This window comes from Homalodisca vitripennis, chromosome 3 (assembly GCF_021130785.1).
Source record: "Homalodisca vitripennis isolate AUS2020 chromosome 3, UT_GWSS_2.1, whole genome shotgun sequence".
Taxonomy (NCBI): Eukaryota; Metazoa; Arthropoda; class Insecta; order Hemiptera; family Cicadellidae; genus Homalodisca; species Homalodisca vitripennis.
The window spans coordinates 67795806-67814758 of record NC_060209.1 but is presented as its reverse complement, the minus strand read 5'-3'; the positions used below and the strand labels follow the sequence as shown (position 1 = coordinate 67814758).

Genomic DNA, 18953 nt, shown 5'->3' with positions numbered 1-18953 from the left:
TATATTTCCTTGAAATTACCTCACAATAAGTGGGAGTACAGGAATTCAGTTGTGTGATTTTTAGTTTTTATAGAAAAGTGGCTAAGTTAAGAAAATGCAGGAACTATATACGTATTAATGGAGTAAAATGTGTTGAGGTGGACAATAAATACAAACCTTAGCATTTATGGAATCAATCGGCTAAAATAGGAACAGAAGCCAAGTGTACTTAGTCTAGCATAGTTTGGTTTAATTTACTGCTAAACCAAATTATTAAGTATAAGCTGTTTCTAACCTTGATTCCAGTCAATACTTCATTCATCTGTTTGACTCTTTCATCCTTATATGTCATCTGTTCCATCTGCAGGAGTTTTACTTTCTTCGCTATAAGAGCATTTATTGGAATGATGATGAGCATGACGGACAGTCCGGCTAATGCTGCTGGACCTGTCAATTGAGTTTTTAGAAAGATAATTTATTGTATTCAACTGTGTTTTAAACTTTCACTCACTGCTATATCCTATAGTGGTAGACTAGTAATAGATATAATACTTCTTACATAAGATGTTTTTGTGAAGCAGAATTTGATAGTATGTTGTACAAAACTTATACTTTAATGATACCCACAGATTTTACTTTACAGCAGCCAAAAGAAAAGAACAAAATTACAAATCCAAAGATTAACTACAATTTTATATGGACTACGGTAGGCCTGCTTTAAATTTTATTTCTGAAGTGCTGTCACCTAGTTACATAATAGTATTGAGTTTTAAAACTAATGTTTGAATGCTCATGGGAAACCACTATTTCTTCCTTAATGTTTTTTATTTTGTGTTTTTACTGAATGCAAGGGAATTTGAGAGGTATGGTTCACCCATAGTTCATTAGGAAGAATTCAAAGGTTGCATTTATTAAAGCAGAATCAGAGTTGAAGTGGCATCTCATGTGAGCAGAGAATCCATAAGTTCTTTGCATAACAAATTATACTTCAGTTGTCCATTTCCAAAATTGGCTAACTGCACTGAGTTTACTTTTTATAAAATACTAGAAAACACTTTTTTGTTATTTTTGTATTTTGCTTGTTATTTTTCTTTTTGTTTATATTTTATTTTTTGTCGTAACATGTTTTATCTGTATACATCACATTACATTACAATCCCATTGCATGGAACTATTGTACAAAACAGAGAAACAGGTGATTTGCCAATATTTAAGACTTAAAGAATAAAGCAAAAAGGTCTATGTTAAAAAAAATACTCTTATTGAAAAGAAGAAATACAGATTCCAGTTAGATCTAGATACTTTATCTTCTACTATATTAAATTTTTGTAACATAAGACTTTGGTTTACCGAGCATCTGCCAGAGGAAATAAAGAGCAGCAAGGATGATGAACGGAGTGGTCCACGTAAAGTGAAAGTAAAATGCAAAGTCATTACATCGCTGAGCATCCACAGCCATCATATTTACCACTTCTCCCATTGTGTACCTCTTGCGGGCTGCATTGGAGATACGCAGAGACTGCAAATAACTTCATAAATTTCATCTCAATATTACTATTTACTAGTTAGACTCAAATGTTGTATGTCACATGCAATAATGACAACATGACAAGTATTAATAGTTTATCATTGCAACTTAAACTGTTTTAATATTACTAAACAAATTGTAAAATAATTTAAACCTTCTTATAAACAGCAAACGTGATTGCCGTCCTCCAGTTGAGACCAATCCTGTACATAGCAATCAGGTGCTGATGGAAAAATATAGATTGCAATTCTGCACAAATGAACATGCTGATTGCGTAGGCAAACCCTCTCCACATATACTCCTTGCTGTCTACAAATTGGATCATCAACCTGTAAAATTAAAGAAAATTTATCCAGGAACAAGATAAAATGAAGCTACGATTTCTGATTTCCCCCTTCCAATAGGGTATAAATTAAAACTAATGTGAATAATAAAATAGATCTACTTATTTGAAGCATTCCTCCTAATATCGTCTTCTTTAAAGATCTTATGGAAGTCGATCAGCTCTAGGTCTTGTGTATACACCAGATAGTGAAGAAAGTTCCAGTGAAATCCTTAAAAAGCTAGTTTATTACATTAGCTCTGTGAGAGTAGTTGTCATGGATGGGTATGACTCCAGAAATGAGCTGCTTTTGTTTTGAATGCTTTTCCCAGGAGTGGCGTTAGGGTAGGACGCGGTTGGGGCGACCGCCCAGGGGCGCCGGACGAAAAGGGGCGCCGGTAGCCTTTTTTTGTATGTAATTGAATTGCAGTTAGGGGGCGCCGAAGAAATCTCGCCCAGGGCGCTTAGTAGTGCTAAAACCAGCACTGGCCTTACCCAACACCATTTCAAAGCTTCACAATAAACTACTGCATTTATCATAGCTGTAAGAATCCCATAACCAGTACGTTACCTCTTTTTATGGTGAAAAATCACAGTGATCATAATATTTCTGTTTTTGAAGACTTTTTTTTAGATTTTTTTGTGGTGAAATTGAGTGCACCCATTGTTGTGATTGTTGTTTGATTTCTGGGGTGTCATAGCTTTATAATAACAGGGAACAATAATGCTGAGGCTATTCGGGGAGCATGTGCTTATCAGACAGCTATAAAATCTATTGACCAAATATTAGTTTTATTATCTTAAATGTTGTTACAATAGTATCTCCGACCATTTCATCAACTTGTTCAAAAAGTCTTCTTTTCCAGACTTGTGTTCTTCACCTCTAGCATGAACATAAACTTGCCTTTAAATTTTCCATACAGTTTAAGCAGTCAAAGTCACTCAAAGTTTTCACACTATACTCAAATTATTATTCATTGAATTCCCTTCTGCTTGAACTAGAAATGAGTAATACACTCTGTAGTGGTTTACACTATAATATAGGTAATTTAGTTTACAGTTAGCTGATGCACATTGTTGTCTCCTAACACTCAATTAAATCAAAATAGGATTAGAAGTTGGAAGAAACAGTTCTTTTACAATTAAGAAACAGATATTTGTTTCAGAAATAACAAAACTTAAACTATGTTTGAGATGACCAGGCAGTCAGACGTTTATGAGCCAATTCATTGTTACTAAATCATGTTTGGATTTTTAAAGATCATTTCTGGTTTACAGATCAGTTACAAAAGTTGAACAAAAAGGTACAGTATTAGTAATAATATATAGTAATCGTAAAAAACATCAAACTTCATAACTGTCGATTGTGGTACACATAAAAGACAGTAAAATCTACAACAGTTAATAAATTCAAAGGTTAACATGTTTATTGTAAAATGCATTAATAAAAACTAAGATATAGAAAAGGGCCCTCATTGAATTTATAATTTTTATATTTAATTAAAAATAAAAAGAAATAGAAATACAAAATTTAAAGTAGTTTTTTTTCTGTTGCACTGAACTACGAATGCAAGTTGCAAAATTAGATATACTTTAAACATTTCCTTCATTTTAACTTATGATATGCAAAGAAGGTTATTTACCACAAATTTTGAATGAAATAAAAAACCAACTAAATCAAAATGAAATAGTGAGAAAAAATTTTAATTTTAAAAGTGTTATTAACATCTTTAATGAACCTTATCTTGGTAAATTCAATATATTCTTAAATATACTCACTTTAAAATCTGTGGATTAGCAAACGATATGATATCTACTACGATCTTAATTGCTCCTGAAGAAATGATTGGGCCCCAAAAAGTCCCCCAGGTAGGCCATAGAATAGTGACTTTCTTCTTCTTTACACTACTTGTATTTTTCAGTGTTCCATATGATTTAAATTTCTTGTACAATTTACTGCTATCAGCCCTGTAATTATATTCAAATAGCATTACATTGAAATAGAATATTACACTTGAATATTTCAGGAAGACAGTTATTTTTAAAACAGATTGGGAGTATTGTTTATCAAAAGTTGTGGTTAAAAATCTTAAAATTCCTTTTTAATTTTTAATTTATTAATCTATATATATAAAAGAAAGTCGTGTTAGTTTACACTATTTATAACTAAAGAACGGCTGAAACCGATTTGGCTGAAAAATTGGTAGGGAGGTAGCTAAGAACTGGGAGAAGGACATAGGATACTTTTTATCCCGTTTCCCGATTCAGGATTTCCGCCCCACTGGTCTCTAAAAGTTACAAAAATACCCGTAAGAAATGCATTGCAGCAAACATATGTTATTAAGTGAAAGAAGCCTGTTCAAATTTAAACAGCTGTTCTTTGTAAACATATATAATGCAAGAAAAGAAAATATATGTTTATATCATTTAATTAATATTCTTAAATTTCTTTACACCTATAGTTTGAAAGCATAGAGTAAAAAACTTTATCTTGAAAAAAAACAATTGCCTGAATTCCAAAATGTAAACAAAAACAACTGTAAATTTGATTGACACTTTGACAGCTGCCTGTGTCATTTTTCTGGGTTACTCAGTCAAACAAAAATTAAATCATGGCTACTGACATATAGATTGTCCTTTGAGTTTTACTTAATAATCAGTCAATCATGAAGTGATTTTTTTTTTTTACCTTTGAAATAATCTGTTGGTTTTAAAAAAAAGACAAAACAACTTATTACTTCGATTGCTTTCGGTTCGGATAACTTTATTTCGCACGAAATTAAACGATTTGCGAGTGTTTGTGAACATTGAGAGGATTATTATAAAGATGGCCGCGACCCAGAAGATCAAATCTGTCTCAACAAAGCCGTAATGCAAGAAGGCTTCGTAACGTTGTGAACAATTCTACTGAAGAAGAATGTGAAATCGGACGACAAGAGCGTCGTGTTGGTATGGCCCGACTTCGTGCTTCTCAATCTCATAGGGACATGACAATTGCTGAAGCGGTTATATCTGCAAATTCAAGTCAGATACGGACATTATTTGCTATCATTATTCCCACATGTTTTTCATCAAATCCACGTGACCTGTGGAACAAATACAAGGATAACATGGCAGAAGACATTTTACATAGGCTTCGTGTTAGTATGAGAAATCCCAATCTCGAAGCTAACGAAGAGATTTATAACCAAGCTTTAGTCTTGATTGAGGGCATGTGTTACCTCATGTGTGGCAGTTTGTTAGTTAAATTGGGAATGCCAGCACCAAATTGCGGAATGAATGACGCATATAATCGGGAGTTGGAGCGTGAACTTGAGTGATTCACGTGAATTAGAACAATTAATTTCATACAAATGTACCCCCTGTTGAACCCCCAACAAAAGGAAGTTTATAGTACATTAACAAAGGCAATTAGTGATTGGAAATGGTGGGGTTATTATTCTTAGATGCCCCGGTGGTACTGGAAAGACATTCCTAATGTCATTGATTTTGGCTACTGTTCGTGCAAGATCTGATATTGCAGTAGCAGTTGCTTCTTCTGGGATAGCAGCCACATTATTGGAAGGATGTCGTACGGTTCATTCAGCGCTGAAACTGCCTTTGAATCTTCAAACCATTGAGCAACCAACATGCAACATATCAAAGAACTCAGCAATGGCAAAATTTTTAGTAGCGTCAAAAATCATTATCTGGGACGAATGCACAATGGCCCATAAACGTGCATTGGAAGCACTTGATAGAACATTGAAAGATCTGCGCAATGACACAAGATGTTTTGGAGGCGCATTAATTTTACTGTCTGGTGATTTCCGTCAAACACTGCCAGTTATTCCTAGATCGACTGCTGCTGATGAAATAAATGCTTGCCTAAAATCATCAAATTTGTGGCGTTATGTAAATAACTACAGTTGACTGCAAACATGAGAGTTGAAAATATTAGACGATCCATCTGCTCAAAATTTTTCTAATCAGTTGTTGGTAATGGTTGTGTTCCTGTAGACCAAGAAAGTGGATTGATTTCATTTCCATCCAATGTTTGCACCTCTATCTCAACAAAAGATGAACTAATCAGCAAAGTATTCCCAAATATCAGTACTAATCACAAAAATAACAATTGGTTTGAGTGAGCGAGCAATCTTGGCAGCTAAGAACAAGGATGTGGATGACTTGAACTTTTTTATTCAGAGTCAAATTGATGGTACTCTGCAAACATTCAAATCTATTGATTGCGTAACAAATGAAGATGAATACACTAACTATCCAACTGAATTTTTAAACTCTTTGGATGTGCCCCGGCTTACTACCCCATAATTTACTTTTGAAGGTTGGTGCAGTAGTCATAATGCTTCGCAATCTAAATCAACAAAAATTATGCAATGGAACGCGTGTGGTTGTAAAAACATTGATGTTAAATGTGATTCACGCGACGATTCTTAAAGGAAAATTTAAAAGGTGAGGAAGTTCTTATTCAAAGGATTCCGATGATTCCTACCGATATGCCTTTTGAATTTAAACGAACTCAGTTTCCGATTCGTCTTGCATTTACCATGACGATTAATAAATCACAAGGCCAATCTTTTGAGCGTTTGTGAACTAAATTTAGAAAATCCATGTTTTTCTCATGGACAACTATATGTGGCATGTTCACGTGTGTCGGCAAACCATCTGCTTTATTCATTCAATAACAAGACAAAAAATGATGTATATCACAAGGTACTCGACGGAAGAAAGAGAATCAATATTAATAAATTAATGTATCTGTGGCTTTGCTGCTTATTGCGATTTAAATTATTTTAGATAACTTACGAATTGTGTGTTTTTATTTTGTTTTTCTATTTTAAAATTTCAGATTAGTTGCGAAGGAAAGAAAAATCACATAGGACCTAATTTGATTTTATTTTTTACTTTTTCTTTTATTCTGCACATTTCAAGCACCAATGTGGATGCTGTGGACCCTTTAAGGCGGTACGAAGTTCGCCGGGTCAGCTAGTTAATTGTATAATATTAAAACAACACATTCGAAACATTAATTTTTGAACTCTGTTACCAAATAGTAATAGCAATTTATAAACTTACATAAGTGAACTATATCTATTTAATCTCAACCTTTAATACAAAAATACATTAAAATATCCACTCTCCTACTTTCACTGGTGTAGCTTAGATTGGCACTCCTGGCCAAATGAACGCTTAATAACCCTAACTGTATACACTATTTTCCCAATCTACTAAAAGTGTTTAATATGTAAATATGCTTTCTGTTATGTTTTCTATTATAAATAAGTTTAATATAAAATCTCAACACTAACTCACTGCATAAATATAAACAATAACAATATTATTTTGATATGATTGTTTTTGTTTTTAGAAAATTAAAAACCAATTATTTATAAAAACAACTTCTATAATTTAATTGGAAGGAATTTTAAATATTTAAAAATCCCTTCTATAATTGTATGATATTTAAAACTCTGGTTTATTAGTGCAAAATTTCATTTCATTTTTTTAGATTCATTTGGTTTACATTTTTATTCTTTAATACTTGATAAGCTGGCTATAAACGATGACGTAAAATCAGTTGATTGCTCTTGATAGGCTGAGACAATTTAATATCACCTGCGATCACGTGACATGGCCTGATCAGTTGTCATAGTGTCCCTTGTCCCCTGCATGTACAGCAGTCCCCCAAAATGTAAGGACTCCTGTGTACTTCGCTCTATCATTCTCTCTTAATTTTATTTTTCCGAAATGTGAATCCGTGTGGGATGCATCTATATCTTTCTCTCCTTTTGCCAAGCACTAGTCTCATAGAGCTCTTTTACTTGTACAGTAGAACCCCTCATATCCGGCCTCGGTTTTACCGCACCTCGGTTTATCCGGCCACTTCCCGGAAGCCAATATCGAAATTTATTTACTACGGCTTGCGGACGCGCAGTTGCACGCACTAGTCTACCACGACTCGTGCATTATTTTGGTGTATCTATTTGTTTACATTTTCCTGTGTTGTCCTCAGTTGAGCTAGTAGGTTTAACATGTAAACAGTTCGTTGATTATTGCCAGTGCGGTTAGTTCAGTACAGTACAATTGTTTTGTTTCGTCAATTGCTGTGTACTGTAGGTTGGTTTATCCGGCCGAATCGTTATCCGGCCAGGGGCTCGGTCCCGTGGTGGCCGGATATGAGGGGTTCTACTGTACTATGTAATAACAATATTTAAAACTCAAGGTGAGAGTAATGTAGAGAACCCCCTTGTACCGCCTTGTGGAATTCATCTTTGCCCCGGACAGATATTGAATCCCTTATAATCACTTGCCCCTCCCCCTCCCATTACCATGACTATTATTGCAAATCGTGTACTCTCTATGATTTCAACTTCAAATTCACCTACAATTGTGTCGATCCTATGGGAGCTTTTCAGGAGGATACGATGTCTCAGGCGGGCTGTGCGGTGCATGTTACCTGTGCAGACGTCTTCAGTGAGTTGCACCCTTTTCACTATCACTCTACTGTTGACTTTCCAACCCACGTCTATTTACAGTTTTTGTTTTTCTTTATTTACCTTTCGATTTCTAGTTGCCATCTTGGTGACCCGTAAAAAAAACGTAAACACGTTCGCTAATGGGCACCAACTAGTATGTTTTTACATAATATATATGAGTTGTCCATTGAAATTAAATCAAAAACTTTATGTCGATTTAGTCATAATATGAATTGATCTATAAATTATTATAAAAGGAATCCAGCCAGGATAAGCCATAAAGTAGGGGTTGTTTTATTTAACAAATCTGCTGCAATACTAAGGAGAATTTCTCTGTTCATTGTGTGATTTCTGCTTTTCAGTGTGCCATGTGGCCCTAACTTTACAAGTATAAATCAAGAATCTTTCATTTCATTTGGCCAAGACAGTTCAAACCTCCAATGTTATAAATGTTATGTGTTGTTAGGCATTACAGTCAGAATATCAATCAGTGAATGTATCAATGCATCAGACATAATTCAGTTCAGTAGTCGAAGGAAACTGAGTCATTGGAAATACAGCTTCAGGTGTTTTAAGGCTGAAATCAGTCTCTAATTATTCTGTAGAAAGTGTGAGATTACACCACACAGAAGACTTTATGAAGTCAGTGAGAAGGAGTGCATTTCTTAACATCCATGTAGAGTTCTAATGAAAACTCCACGTAGATGTTAAGTGTCCAATGGGACACTATACAAAGTGACTCACAAAGATATGCAGAAACTGTGGGAGCTCACTCTTTATATAAAAATAATGAAAAAGTTTATATAAACGAGTCCAGAAATGCTTAGCATGTTACGGCTAGCAAAGGATTTCACTCATTAGTGCTACATTTCTTTTGTTACAGGAAACCGATCACTTCCCATTGCAAAGTTCCTCTTGCCAACATGATGTTATTATAGAAACATTGTTGCTGTTTTTGAACATAGTACAGGTATTAGAACAAGACGTATTTCTAAACAGTTCAGGGTTACATAAAATAAAGTATGGATAACACTCAATAATAACAAGTTCTATCCCTTCCATAAACAAAAAATACAGCATTTACATCCAGGAGAGAATGCCCGTCACTTGGAATACTGCATTCGGTTAAACACTCATTGTCGACTCTTCAAGTATGTTTTATATACCAATGAGTCACAGTTCACTCGTGATGGTATCAATAATTTACAAAACCAACATTCATGGGCAGAAATGAATTCTCGTGTAACAATTGAACGTAACTTTCAACAGCATTTTAGCATTAACGTATCGGTGGTATTATTCATGATCTGCTGATTGGACCGTTTATTTTTCAAGAGCGCTTAATAGGTCAGACATACTTACAGTTTCTTCAAGAAGAATTACCAACATTGCTTGAAGATATCCCTCTTGCAATGCGATGCCAGCTGTACTTCCAAGATGATGGTGCATCGCCACATTTTTCGAATATTATTTCCACCTACTTGAATCAACATTTTCCAAATAAATGGATAGATCGTGGAGGTTCTATACATTGACCGGCCAAGTCACCAGATCATGCCGTTAGAGTTTTGCATATGGGGATGGATGAAGGAGAAAGTTTATGAGGTCAAAGTTAATTCCCGTGAGGCGTTACTGAGGTGTAGCTTCATTAGCTTTTACACAATTAAAGGAAAGTGTTAAACTACCGAACGCAACAAAAGCCATCCTTAAATGAGCAGAAAAATGCAAGCCAATGGAGACACTTGAAAATTCACTGTAATTTGTAAATTGTTGTAATTTGGTTGAAAAGGTTTAGATTAATGTTTTCCGGTTAATTTTACTTTGAACTGTTATGAATAAAAAATTATTTAATCAAACATATAATCACTTTTTGAGTACTTTATTTACACCATATTGTTAAGAATAACATTTTCTACAAGTTATTAGAATGTTTATTTATTTCTTGATAAAATAAGAAAGTTATTGTTGCCCAAAGATGAAAAAAATGTGTTTTTCACTATATTTTTTGCATTTGACACTAGGTTTTGTACAAAAAATACTTAACTTAAAGTTCTGGGACCTGTTTAATTCAATTTATCAAGTCAAAAACCATAAAAAACAATTAAATTCACCCATTAATCTACTTTACCAGAATTTTATGAAAACCTAGTTTTACATGGTGAGCTGAAATCAAGGTTTAATCTTTTGTTGTCCATAATTTGCTAACAAAGCATTTCCGGGCCCATATTTATTTAACCTCTTCATTATTCTCACATGTAGAATGAGTTCACACAGTATCTGCATATCCTTGTGGATCACTCTGTATGTATGTATGGGCCTTTGCAATATAATACCGATTTGTAAATTCTGGTGATGGCATTTCTAAATTATTTTTATGAGTTTACTAACCAATATGTCAACCATTAGTGGCTGTATCATGTATCAGTGTTGTACAATTAGCTTTCAAAACAAATACTTCAGCTATAGTTTAATATTTCAAGAAGACAGCCACACAAAAGTCTACCTTGAATCTCCTGACTGTACTGGAAGGGATATTTTAACTTACTCAGTATCTTCACCATAATACTTTGTCCAGCTTCTCTCAAATCGTCTTACTATCTGAGCTGAAGTGTCCTGATAACGTAAGTCCCATAGATCGGCAACATTCAAAGATTTCTTATAACCCTTCCATATCAGCTGATCAAACCATCCAAAAATCATTCTTGAAGGAAATGAGGCTTGTACTTCTGGACATAGTTTCTGTAAAAAATACAATAACAATTATGTAGTGGATATGCCAGATTTCAATGTAGTGTAATGATAAAATATTCTATATATTGAGCAAATCTAGTTTCCCCACAAATCCATTGTAGACTGTGCAGTTTGGCCTGTTATTAAATACTCTCAGTAACTGCTAGAATTGTGCTAGTTATAAAATGGAACTATTACAACTGGATGATATATTATAAGGCTCTAAAGAGTTGTTTCAGTTAGACATCTCTGTAATGTAAATTTTATAGTCTGTAGTTTAACTCCCCCTGAATGTAATTATTGCAGAGGACATGTGAAACAACGTTCTTCTTATTACAGGCACTAAAAATGCCATAACATATTTACATTTACACAGTGTGGTGGCTGGCACAATGGGTGGTTTAGGAGGTATAAAATACCTCCAAAACTGGGTTTCAGGAATTTCCCCCCATGAAATTGTTGCGCTTTAAGACCTCACAAATGTGTCCTAATTAAAAAAAAAAAAAAAAAAAAAAAAAAAAAAAAACTACTGGGTACAATACTAATGCTTGTTATTCAAAATTTTGTGGGGCTAATATATTCTATCAGATATAATATACAAACTTTCTTTGTGCAAAATTAAATGTTTGACTACCATTTTGATAATTTTTCATTTGACAATCTTTAACAATGAAAAATGATATATTGTTACTTTATAGCTAAATTATTTAAAAATAGAAAAAATTAAGTAGAAATTCATGGTTTAACCTCAAAGATTGTGATTCATAATTTTTTCTCAAAGCTATTTACCATAAGAGGTATAGTTTTGTATTGGCATTTCTAATTCAACCTTAATCTACAATGTCTACAAGACAGGAATTCCCTCTAGCGACACTAGAAACTGCAAAATGATAATTTTAACCAGATTTAAAAAAAATGTTATTAATTGAGGGTTTATAAAGATTTTTATACATATTTTATATATATATATATATATGAAGGGCACAGGGGAAGAAGGAGTTAAGGACCATTTAGCAAACTTTTCAGAACAGTGAAAAACAACATTAAATTTGTGATATAAAAAAAGTTTATATTAAATAATTTTTGAATAATTTGTATTAAGGTTAGATATTTAATATGTAAAGCCATTCTAAAGTTTTATTTTGATAACTCTAAAAATAATATTAAAAAAAAATATTTCCTTTAAGAACTACCTAACTCTGGGCGAAAAAAGGGGTTATAGACACACTAATAACTCCTTTTTCCCCTGAAGTGTCTTTTCTTAGTAGAAAATTTGAGATAGCACATTTCTCTCTATAATGGTTTGGATCAAAAATTAAAAAAGGAATGCATGAAAATTAAAAACAGCATTTATTTTATTGTTACGAGTTCTAATACATTATTTTGCTTTCTTCTTTTCCTTTGTGCAGTGAGGCAGATTTTCAAAGTATTCCCTGGCAGTCAGGTTTTTACAAAACTTAGTCAATTCCATCACATCTTGATATTTTTCATTAGATATTGATAATCTATCTGTAATCATACACAATACACTATCAGTAAAAACTAAAGAACAGAAAATATAGGCCCTAGGTCTATTTTATAAAAGTAAATTTATGCAGCTTTGTAAATTTACAACATGTAAGTGATTTAATTTTGAAAAGTGCCTTTCTCAAGGTTTATATTAAACAATCATTTTAGTGCTAGCCCATAAACTTATAAATTACCTTTCAAAGAAACGTCTGGAAGAGTAGTCTTGTCAACAACAAATCTCTTTCTTTTAGGTTAAGGTTATGGCAACACTGTCCCAGTGGCCACTATAATTATTCCTGAAGTATATATCAGACGTTCAGATGAGCAAGTCACTTTTTATTTCTCTCATAGGTCTTATCAACACTGGGATTTTCTTTTTGTAAGTAAGTTCTAGAAATTCTTTTCCATTCCATCCCAAAAAGTGTAGTCAATTTCTTCAAACCACAAACGGTGATGGGTTTTGGCGAGCCTCGCGAACGTAATTTGCCCATTCTGATGGGGTGTCAGCCCAAAAGTTAGATTTTTATTCGACCCATGTTTCCGGTCCGCATTCAGTATATATGAATGTCCCTTATCGGGTAAGTAAATTGAACATTTTTAAATCTGTTCTTAACATGTACCAAATAATGAAGGAAACGGTAAACACAGTCAAATTTTTATTTTTGTCCCCCACAGGAGTCTCCGAATATGTGGAGGTTTTCTACATCTTCAGGCAAGTGTTTTTCGACAAAATGAAACAACATTTGGCATATGTTGTCGCTTCCTTTACTCCCTTCGCACTCAGAATACATATAGAAAATACTTTTACCACTACCTAGGATGTGTACATTAAATGAATATACTGACAATTGCCTTTTGTAATAGGCGTCGTTTGTTGTCACATTAGGCACAGACAAATTTTTCGACCATAGTCTATACAAATTCCCTCAAATGAAGGTGTTTTCTGTGATGCCAAACGTGCCTTTCTTTTGATATCATAGAACTTTTCAGCTTTTAATTTTATGAAGTTTTAGCTGAGTCTCAAGGGTTTTTATTTCATTAGTCACTGTTAATTTGTCATCTTCATATTTAGCTTCTTTTAATTTTACCTGTAGACTACTCAGTTTTACGTTAGTTGCATCGCAAAAACTACACGTATCCGTTCGCGGATAGCCAAACGATATGTTGAAGTTTTGTTTGCATAATGGATCTATAGGTCTCATATGAGCATTTTTCGTCAGGGTATTTAGTCTGATACATTTTGTGCATGATTGAAATGTTTAAATCGTCAGGAAGGTACTTGTCTTAGACGTATCATGCAAACAGTAATGGGCACCTCTGCCATTGAAAGAAGTTATATGTTGCTTAATCAAATTTTAAAGACTCATTATTAATTTTGTGTGGTCTGTTGGAGTGCTTACCACGTTGATCTTTAGGTGAGCACCCAGTCATCTTTAAAACTGTTAATTAAGTACTCAACTTTCTTTTGGGTAATCCCATGGATTGAGATAAATGCCTTACGGCAAACTTCCCATTCAAAAACGACTCCGTTTTGGGCTGATCTTACTTTATATTTGCAAGATACATCTCTTACCTTTGAAGAGTCAGAGGGTAATTTTAGGCCGCCGTTTTTGAACCGGTACAATAGAAATCAGACCACACAGATAAGAATTTTGTTCGTTAGTGGTCTCCAATAGGTTGAATTGTTGTAAAATCTTATCTCTTATTTCCAATGTTAGGCCTACTTTCTCAAAAACACTTATATCTACACTTACAAGATGCACCAGCCTCATGTCCCTGCACCCTCATTTTCTTGGTTACATCACACATTCTTCCATGTACTTTACGTTTTCTAGTTTTTTTTATCACTCTCAGGACACTCCACATTTTCACTTTCACTCATTGTTTGATTGTATCAATTAAAAAACAATCTACAAAGTAAAATCCCAATTTTAGTAGTCACAACTAACCTCATTCACCACACAAAAACGATCTGACTGAAATGAAAACAATAGCTACTAGGATCAAAATAGAGTACTATTTACATCAGCTGAGTCATTACCTGATTCCAGTTAATTTGGAAACAGATAGCTCTAGTAGTAAACTATTATAATTGTAAAAAACAGATAAAATATAATTAATTGGCTTGAAACTTCACTTCTTTTTCAGTGTGATGATTGTAAAGGAACACACTTTCAGTCATGCATTTGACTCCTTCTTTCCCAGTAGCGCTGCACGTAACTCCTTATTCCCCTGTAGCCAATATTTTCAACTATTAATTTATTAGTGATATAACCCACCCGTTTTTTCCCGCAAATGATATAACCACGTGAATCCATTTCTTGCCTGCTAAGCAACGGTGAAATAAAAAAAAAATGTGAAAAAATTTGAGTTAACTCCTTTTTTTCCCCTGTGCCCTTCATATATATATATATATATATATATATATATATATATATATATATATATATATATATATATATATTATATATATATAATATATATATAATATTATATATGGTCAGGTATGCCTTTTAATATCACACTAACAAGAACATTATAACATGTAAACTCAGTTTGAGTTCAGATTTGTGTAATGAAAATCTAAACAATAATTTTATTAAACCTAAAGTTTTCCTCAAAAATATAAAAAATGTCATGTTATCGTTTATCATTTATCCTCAAAATTTAAGGAAATAAATCTTTGAATTTTAAAAGAATTTCTATCTTTATCTACTATAGGGTTTTTCATTTTGGGTGGGTAGATACTGGCAGCCTGTGGCGGCCATGTTGTTTTGGTTTAAGCTGTTTCATTGACAATTGATTTCATTGTGACAAGTTACACGATTGAGCATTGGTCTGTATTTAAACAAAACAAAAAAACATTGTTGAGGCCATCACTGTCAACGGCGAACGATATAGAACGATGATCACGGATTTATTTTGGTCGAAATTGAACGATATGAACATAACAACATGTGATTTCTGCAGGACCGCGCTACGTGCCACACAGTGAATGACACCATGAACATTTTGCATGAACGATTTGAGGGTATGGTTATCTGTCGCAGAGGTGACGTGAATTTACCACCGAGATCGTGCGATTTGACGCCCCTAGACGCCCTTTTATGGGGGTTTCTGAAGTCGCAGGTCTATGCCAATAGGCCTCAATTAACCGATGAACTTTATATTAACATAACCCAGGCCATCCCTCAAATTCAACTGGACATATCCGGCAGAGTAATTGAAAATTGGACCACTCGAATCCGTACCATTGTGAGAAACCGCGGTGGACATTTGAACAATGTCATATTCCATACATAATGGCATACATGGGCCTTACATATGAAAAATAAATTTCGATAATATATCATACATAGCTTATTTTATTTCATCTCAACATCTACCCGCCCAAAATGAAAAACCCTTTAGAATAGTCATTCCTAATTTCGTTGTCATAGTCATTTCAGTATAATTTAACTTATGTAACTTAAATGGGACAGTATATTGATGAGGTTGGTTCGAGAAATTATTTCTTGACGGATCTCTTACAAAAATTAATGTATTTTTGTTGAAAAATATAACAAACAAATCATTGCCTCGCAAATTGGATGTAGAATTGAAGTCGTAGATGGAAAGTGCCTGATCACTAGTGTATGGTTGGTTTCAACCAGAATATAAGAACTTGATTGTCTGCAAGTTCCTACAATCATAATTTTTTCCTAATTTTAAAGGGAACTAATTACCTGGCTTTTTGGATAGTTGGTTACTTTTGGCGGTGGATCAGCAAATATGTTCAGTAGAAACATTAAAACCACAAGAAGGTACTGAAATATGTAAAGTAGACACGTGGATACACTTTCTCCTGAATCCTGAAATAGAATACATATTTTACATGATAAAATAATTCAAATACAATTAAGATTTGACTTTTAAATCTGTGTTAAGTTTATTTTACTTCAAAAATTAAAATTGGATTTTGAAAAGTGAGCCCTCTTTAAGCTATACATTGAGCTGTGGATAATGTGCGCTCTGTGTTTTGTACTCTGACAATTTAGTAAATTACAAGGCATGCAGAAGTCCAGTATCAAATCATCCACTTGTCTGATAAAATACTAATGTACAGTTCAATAAAAGACAAAATATTTGTACACATCATTCTTACTATATTGTGATCAATGTATAATAATAGTCTGAAGGAAATCGTAATTTTATTTCTAAGAGAGGTTATTATTACACTCTAAATTATTTCCTGTTTATTACCAATACACCACTCTAAAATTATTAATGCTCACATCATACTCTGCGTCTTTAAATTCGGTGGAGAATTGTGCGAGGCCAGCCATACTTAAAATTAGCCAAAACAAGAACAGAACTGCTGAAGACTGGAGTCCTCTTTGCATGTCCCAAATAAGTAGTACCAACGTCAACAACTGAAACACGGATTAAGATACAAAATTATTATATCCTATATTATTTCAATGACCATTTAAGAAAATTGTTTGACGTAAATTTAATTCAATTATTAAAAATTACTAGTATAATAAATGTTATTCATTCAAGGGATCAATCAGAATTTTAAAATGTTTATTTACTCTTATCTCAATACGAATTAATTAATTCATTTGAAATTAATAACAATTACTGGACAATATAAAACTTATATTAGCAGGAACAACATGAAATCTTATTTATCCAAAGAAATTTTTTATAATTAATCCTTCAGATATAGTAGGTCTAGGTAGTTTTTACCTGATTTCTTCTTTGGATGAAAGAACATCAAACCGAGTATACTCTCTTTTATGATTGATTAGTATTATTACACCTCTGAGTATTAAGTGGTGATTTATTGATTACAGATCCTGATATTGAGAAGCAGTAACATTGCCATCTATCTCAGAGATTAATTAAAATTAGTATTGTTTTACTACAATTTTTAAATGTTTAAGACAACATACACATTTTGATGGATAATTTGATTGTATATATATATATATATATATATACATTTTTCTCTGTAACAGAAAATAATGTATAACAATAGATGAATTGTCACTTACAAAAGTAGCAGAAGTTACAGCAGGAGTCCACAGATCAACAGGGTAAACCTTTTCTCCTGCCATACTCAGGGTCAGTGACCAGACGAAGCTGGTAACACTCAGTGTGATAAGTACTAAGTTGAAACACTGTTGGACAAAAAATTGGATTTAAATTAAATGTTTAAATTAAAAATATATGGTACTTTACCTTGCCAACTGTTCAAAAATTCGCTTTTATGGAATTGTCACTACAAGATTCGGGACGAAAGTCCAATCGTCTAGTATATAAAAATGCGGAATTAAAAAACACAACAATTTAACAAATTAAAACATACACTATAAATATTTTACGAAACACATAAATGGTACGACTATCGCACACAAACAAACCACGGACACGAACCCTGGTCGGCAGCGAAGACACTGAGGGCTAAAGGTTATGTCACTCCTCTTCCCCTACTTCATGGTCTATTCTGAGTCTTATCGGTAATAAAGTATTCTTGTGGCCGAGGATCGTGTTAAAAAAATAATGTTAACTGAATTGGAGCTTTCCATGGAATATTGCACAATTTAGATCTTCGTTTGAAATGTTTTTAGGTTTCATATTCTTACAGGGTGTCAAGTTTCAGACCCTTATTGCATACGTTTCAATACCTCCAAAATATTATCGATGGCATTTATGTTGATAAATTTTCAAAAAGATATTGGGCGAACGATCGTTTTTGTTTATTTACTCGTGGATGAGGTCGATGTTTCTTGAATCTTGTTTTAAATGCCCAACCAGTTTGACCGACGTAAATACTATTACATTCCCCACAGTTACATTACTGTTACATTCCCCACACTGTTCAACATGGGTTTATTGAAATTACGTTTTAAAAAAAATTTGAAATTACGTGATTTTATGCTTTTTGTACATGAGCTATAACATCAGCAAAAGACAATTAAATGTAAGCTATTCTAAATATATTGTGGTACAATATTTATATTTATAAACAAAAAATAAAAAAACTGCTTACAATTAATCTTATAACATAGAAGCATTCACTTGATTGAAGGAAACAACTCTCAAACGTAGGTTGTAGCTGTCATGCCCAATTTCACATTTTCTAAAGGATGCTAAACATGAAATCAATAAACCCTACAGTCAAACATATCTTGGTTTTCTTTTCTAATATTAAAATAAATCAATACAACAGAGTATCGAAGGTCCCGACAGAACGTAATAAAAGAGACGAGCGGACACCCCTTTGATATTTTGACTTCAAAATCAATAGGATTTTACTCTGAGCCAATGTACCAAGTTTTAAGTCTCTAGGACCTCTCTATCAAGAGTTATCACACGGAGAGACGGTCAGGCAAACTATGACACAATTTTAATAGTTGTGCTT

The 18953-nt window shown here is 33.2% G+C and overlaps 1 protein-coding gene across 1 annotated transcript in view; it reads right to left on the bottom strand.

Moving 5' to 3' along the window:
• Positions 1–18953, bottom strand: part of LOC124357021 (multidrug resistance-associated protein 1-like) — a 73161-nt gene that overhangs the window by 33698 nt on the left and 20510 nt on the right. The window contains exons 3-10 of the mRNA XM_046808390.1: positions 17584–17709; positions 16819–16956; positions 16270–16395; positions 10851–11044; positions 3609–3797; positions 1662–1836; positions 1330–1498; positions 275–426 (exon numbers count right to left, since the gene is read on the bottom strand). Coding sequence (XP_046664346.1) covers positions 275–426; positions 1330–1498; positions 1662–1836; positions 3609–3797; positions 10851–11044; positions 16270–16395; positions 16819–16956; positions 17584–17709 — 1269 coding nt within the window. The remainder of the gene's footprint in view (positions 1–274; positions 427–1329; positions 1499–1661; positions 1837–3608; positions 3798–10850; positions 11045–16269; positions 16396–16818; positions 16957–17583; positions 17710–18953) is intronic.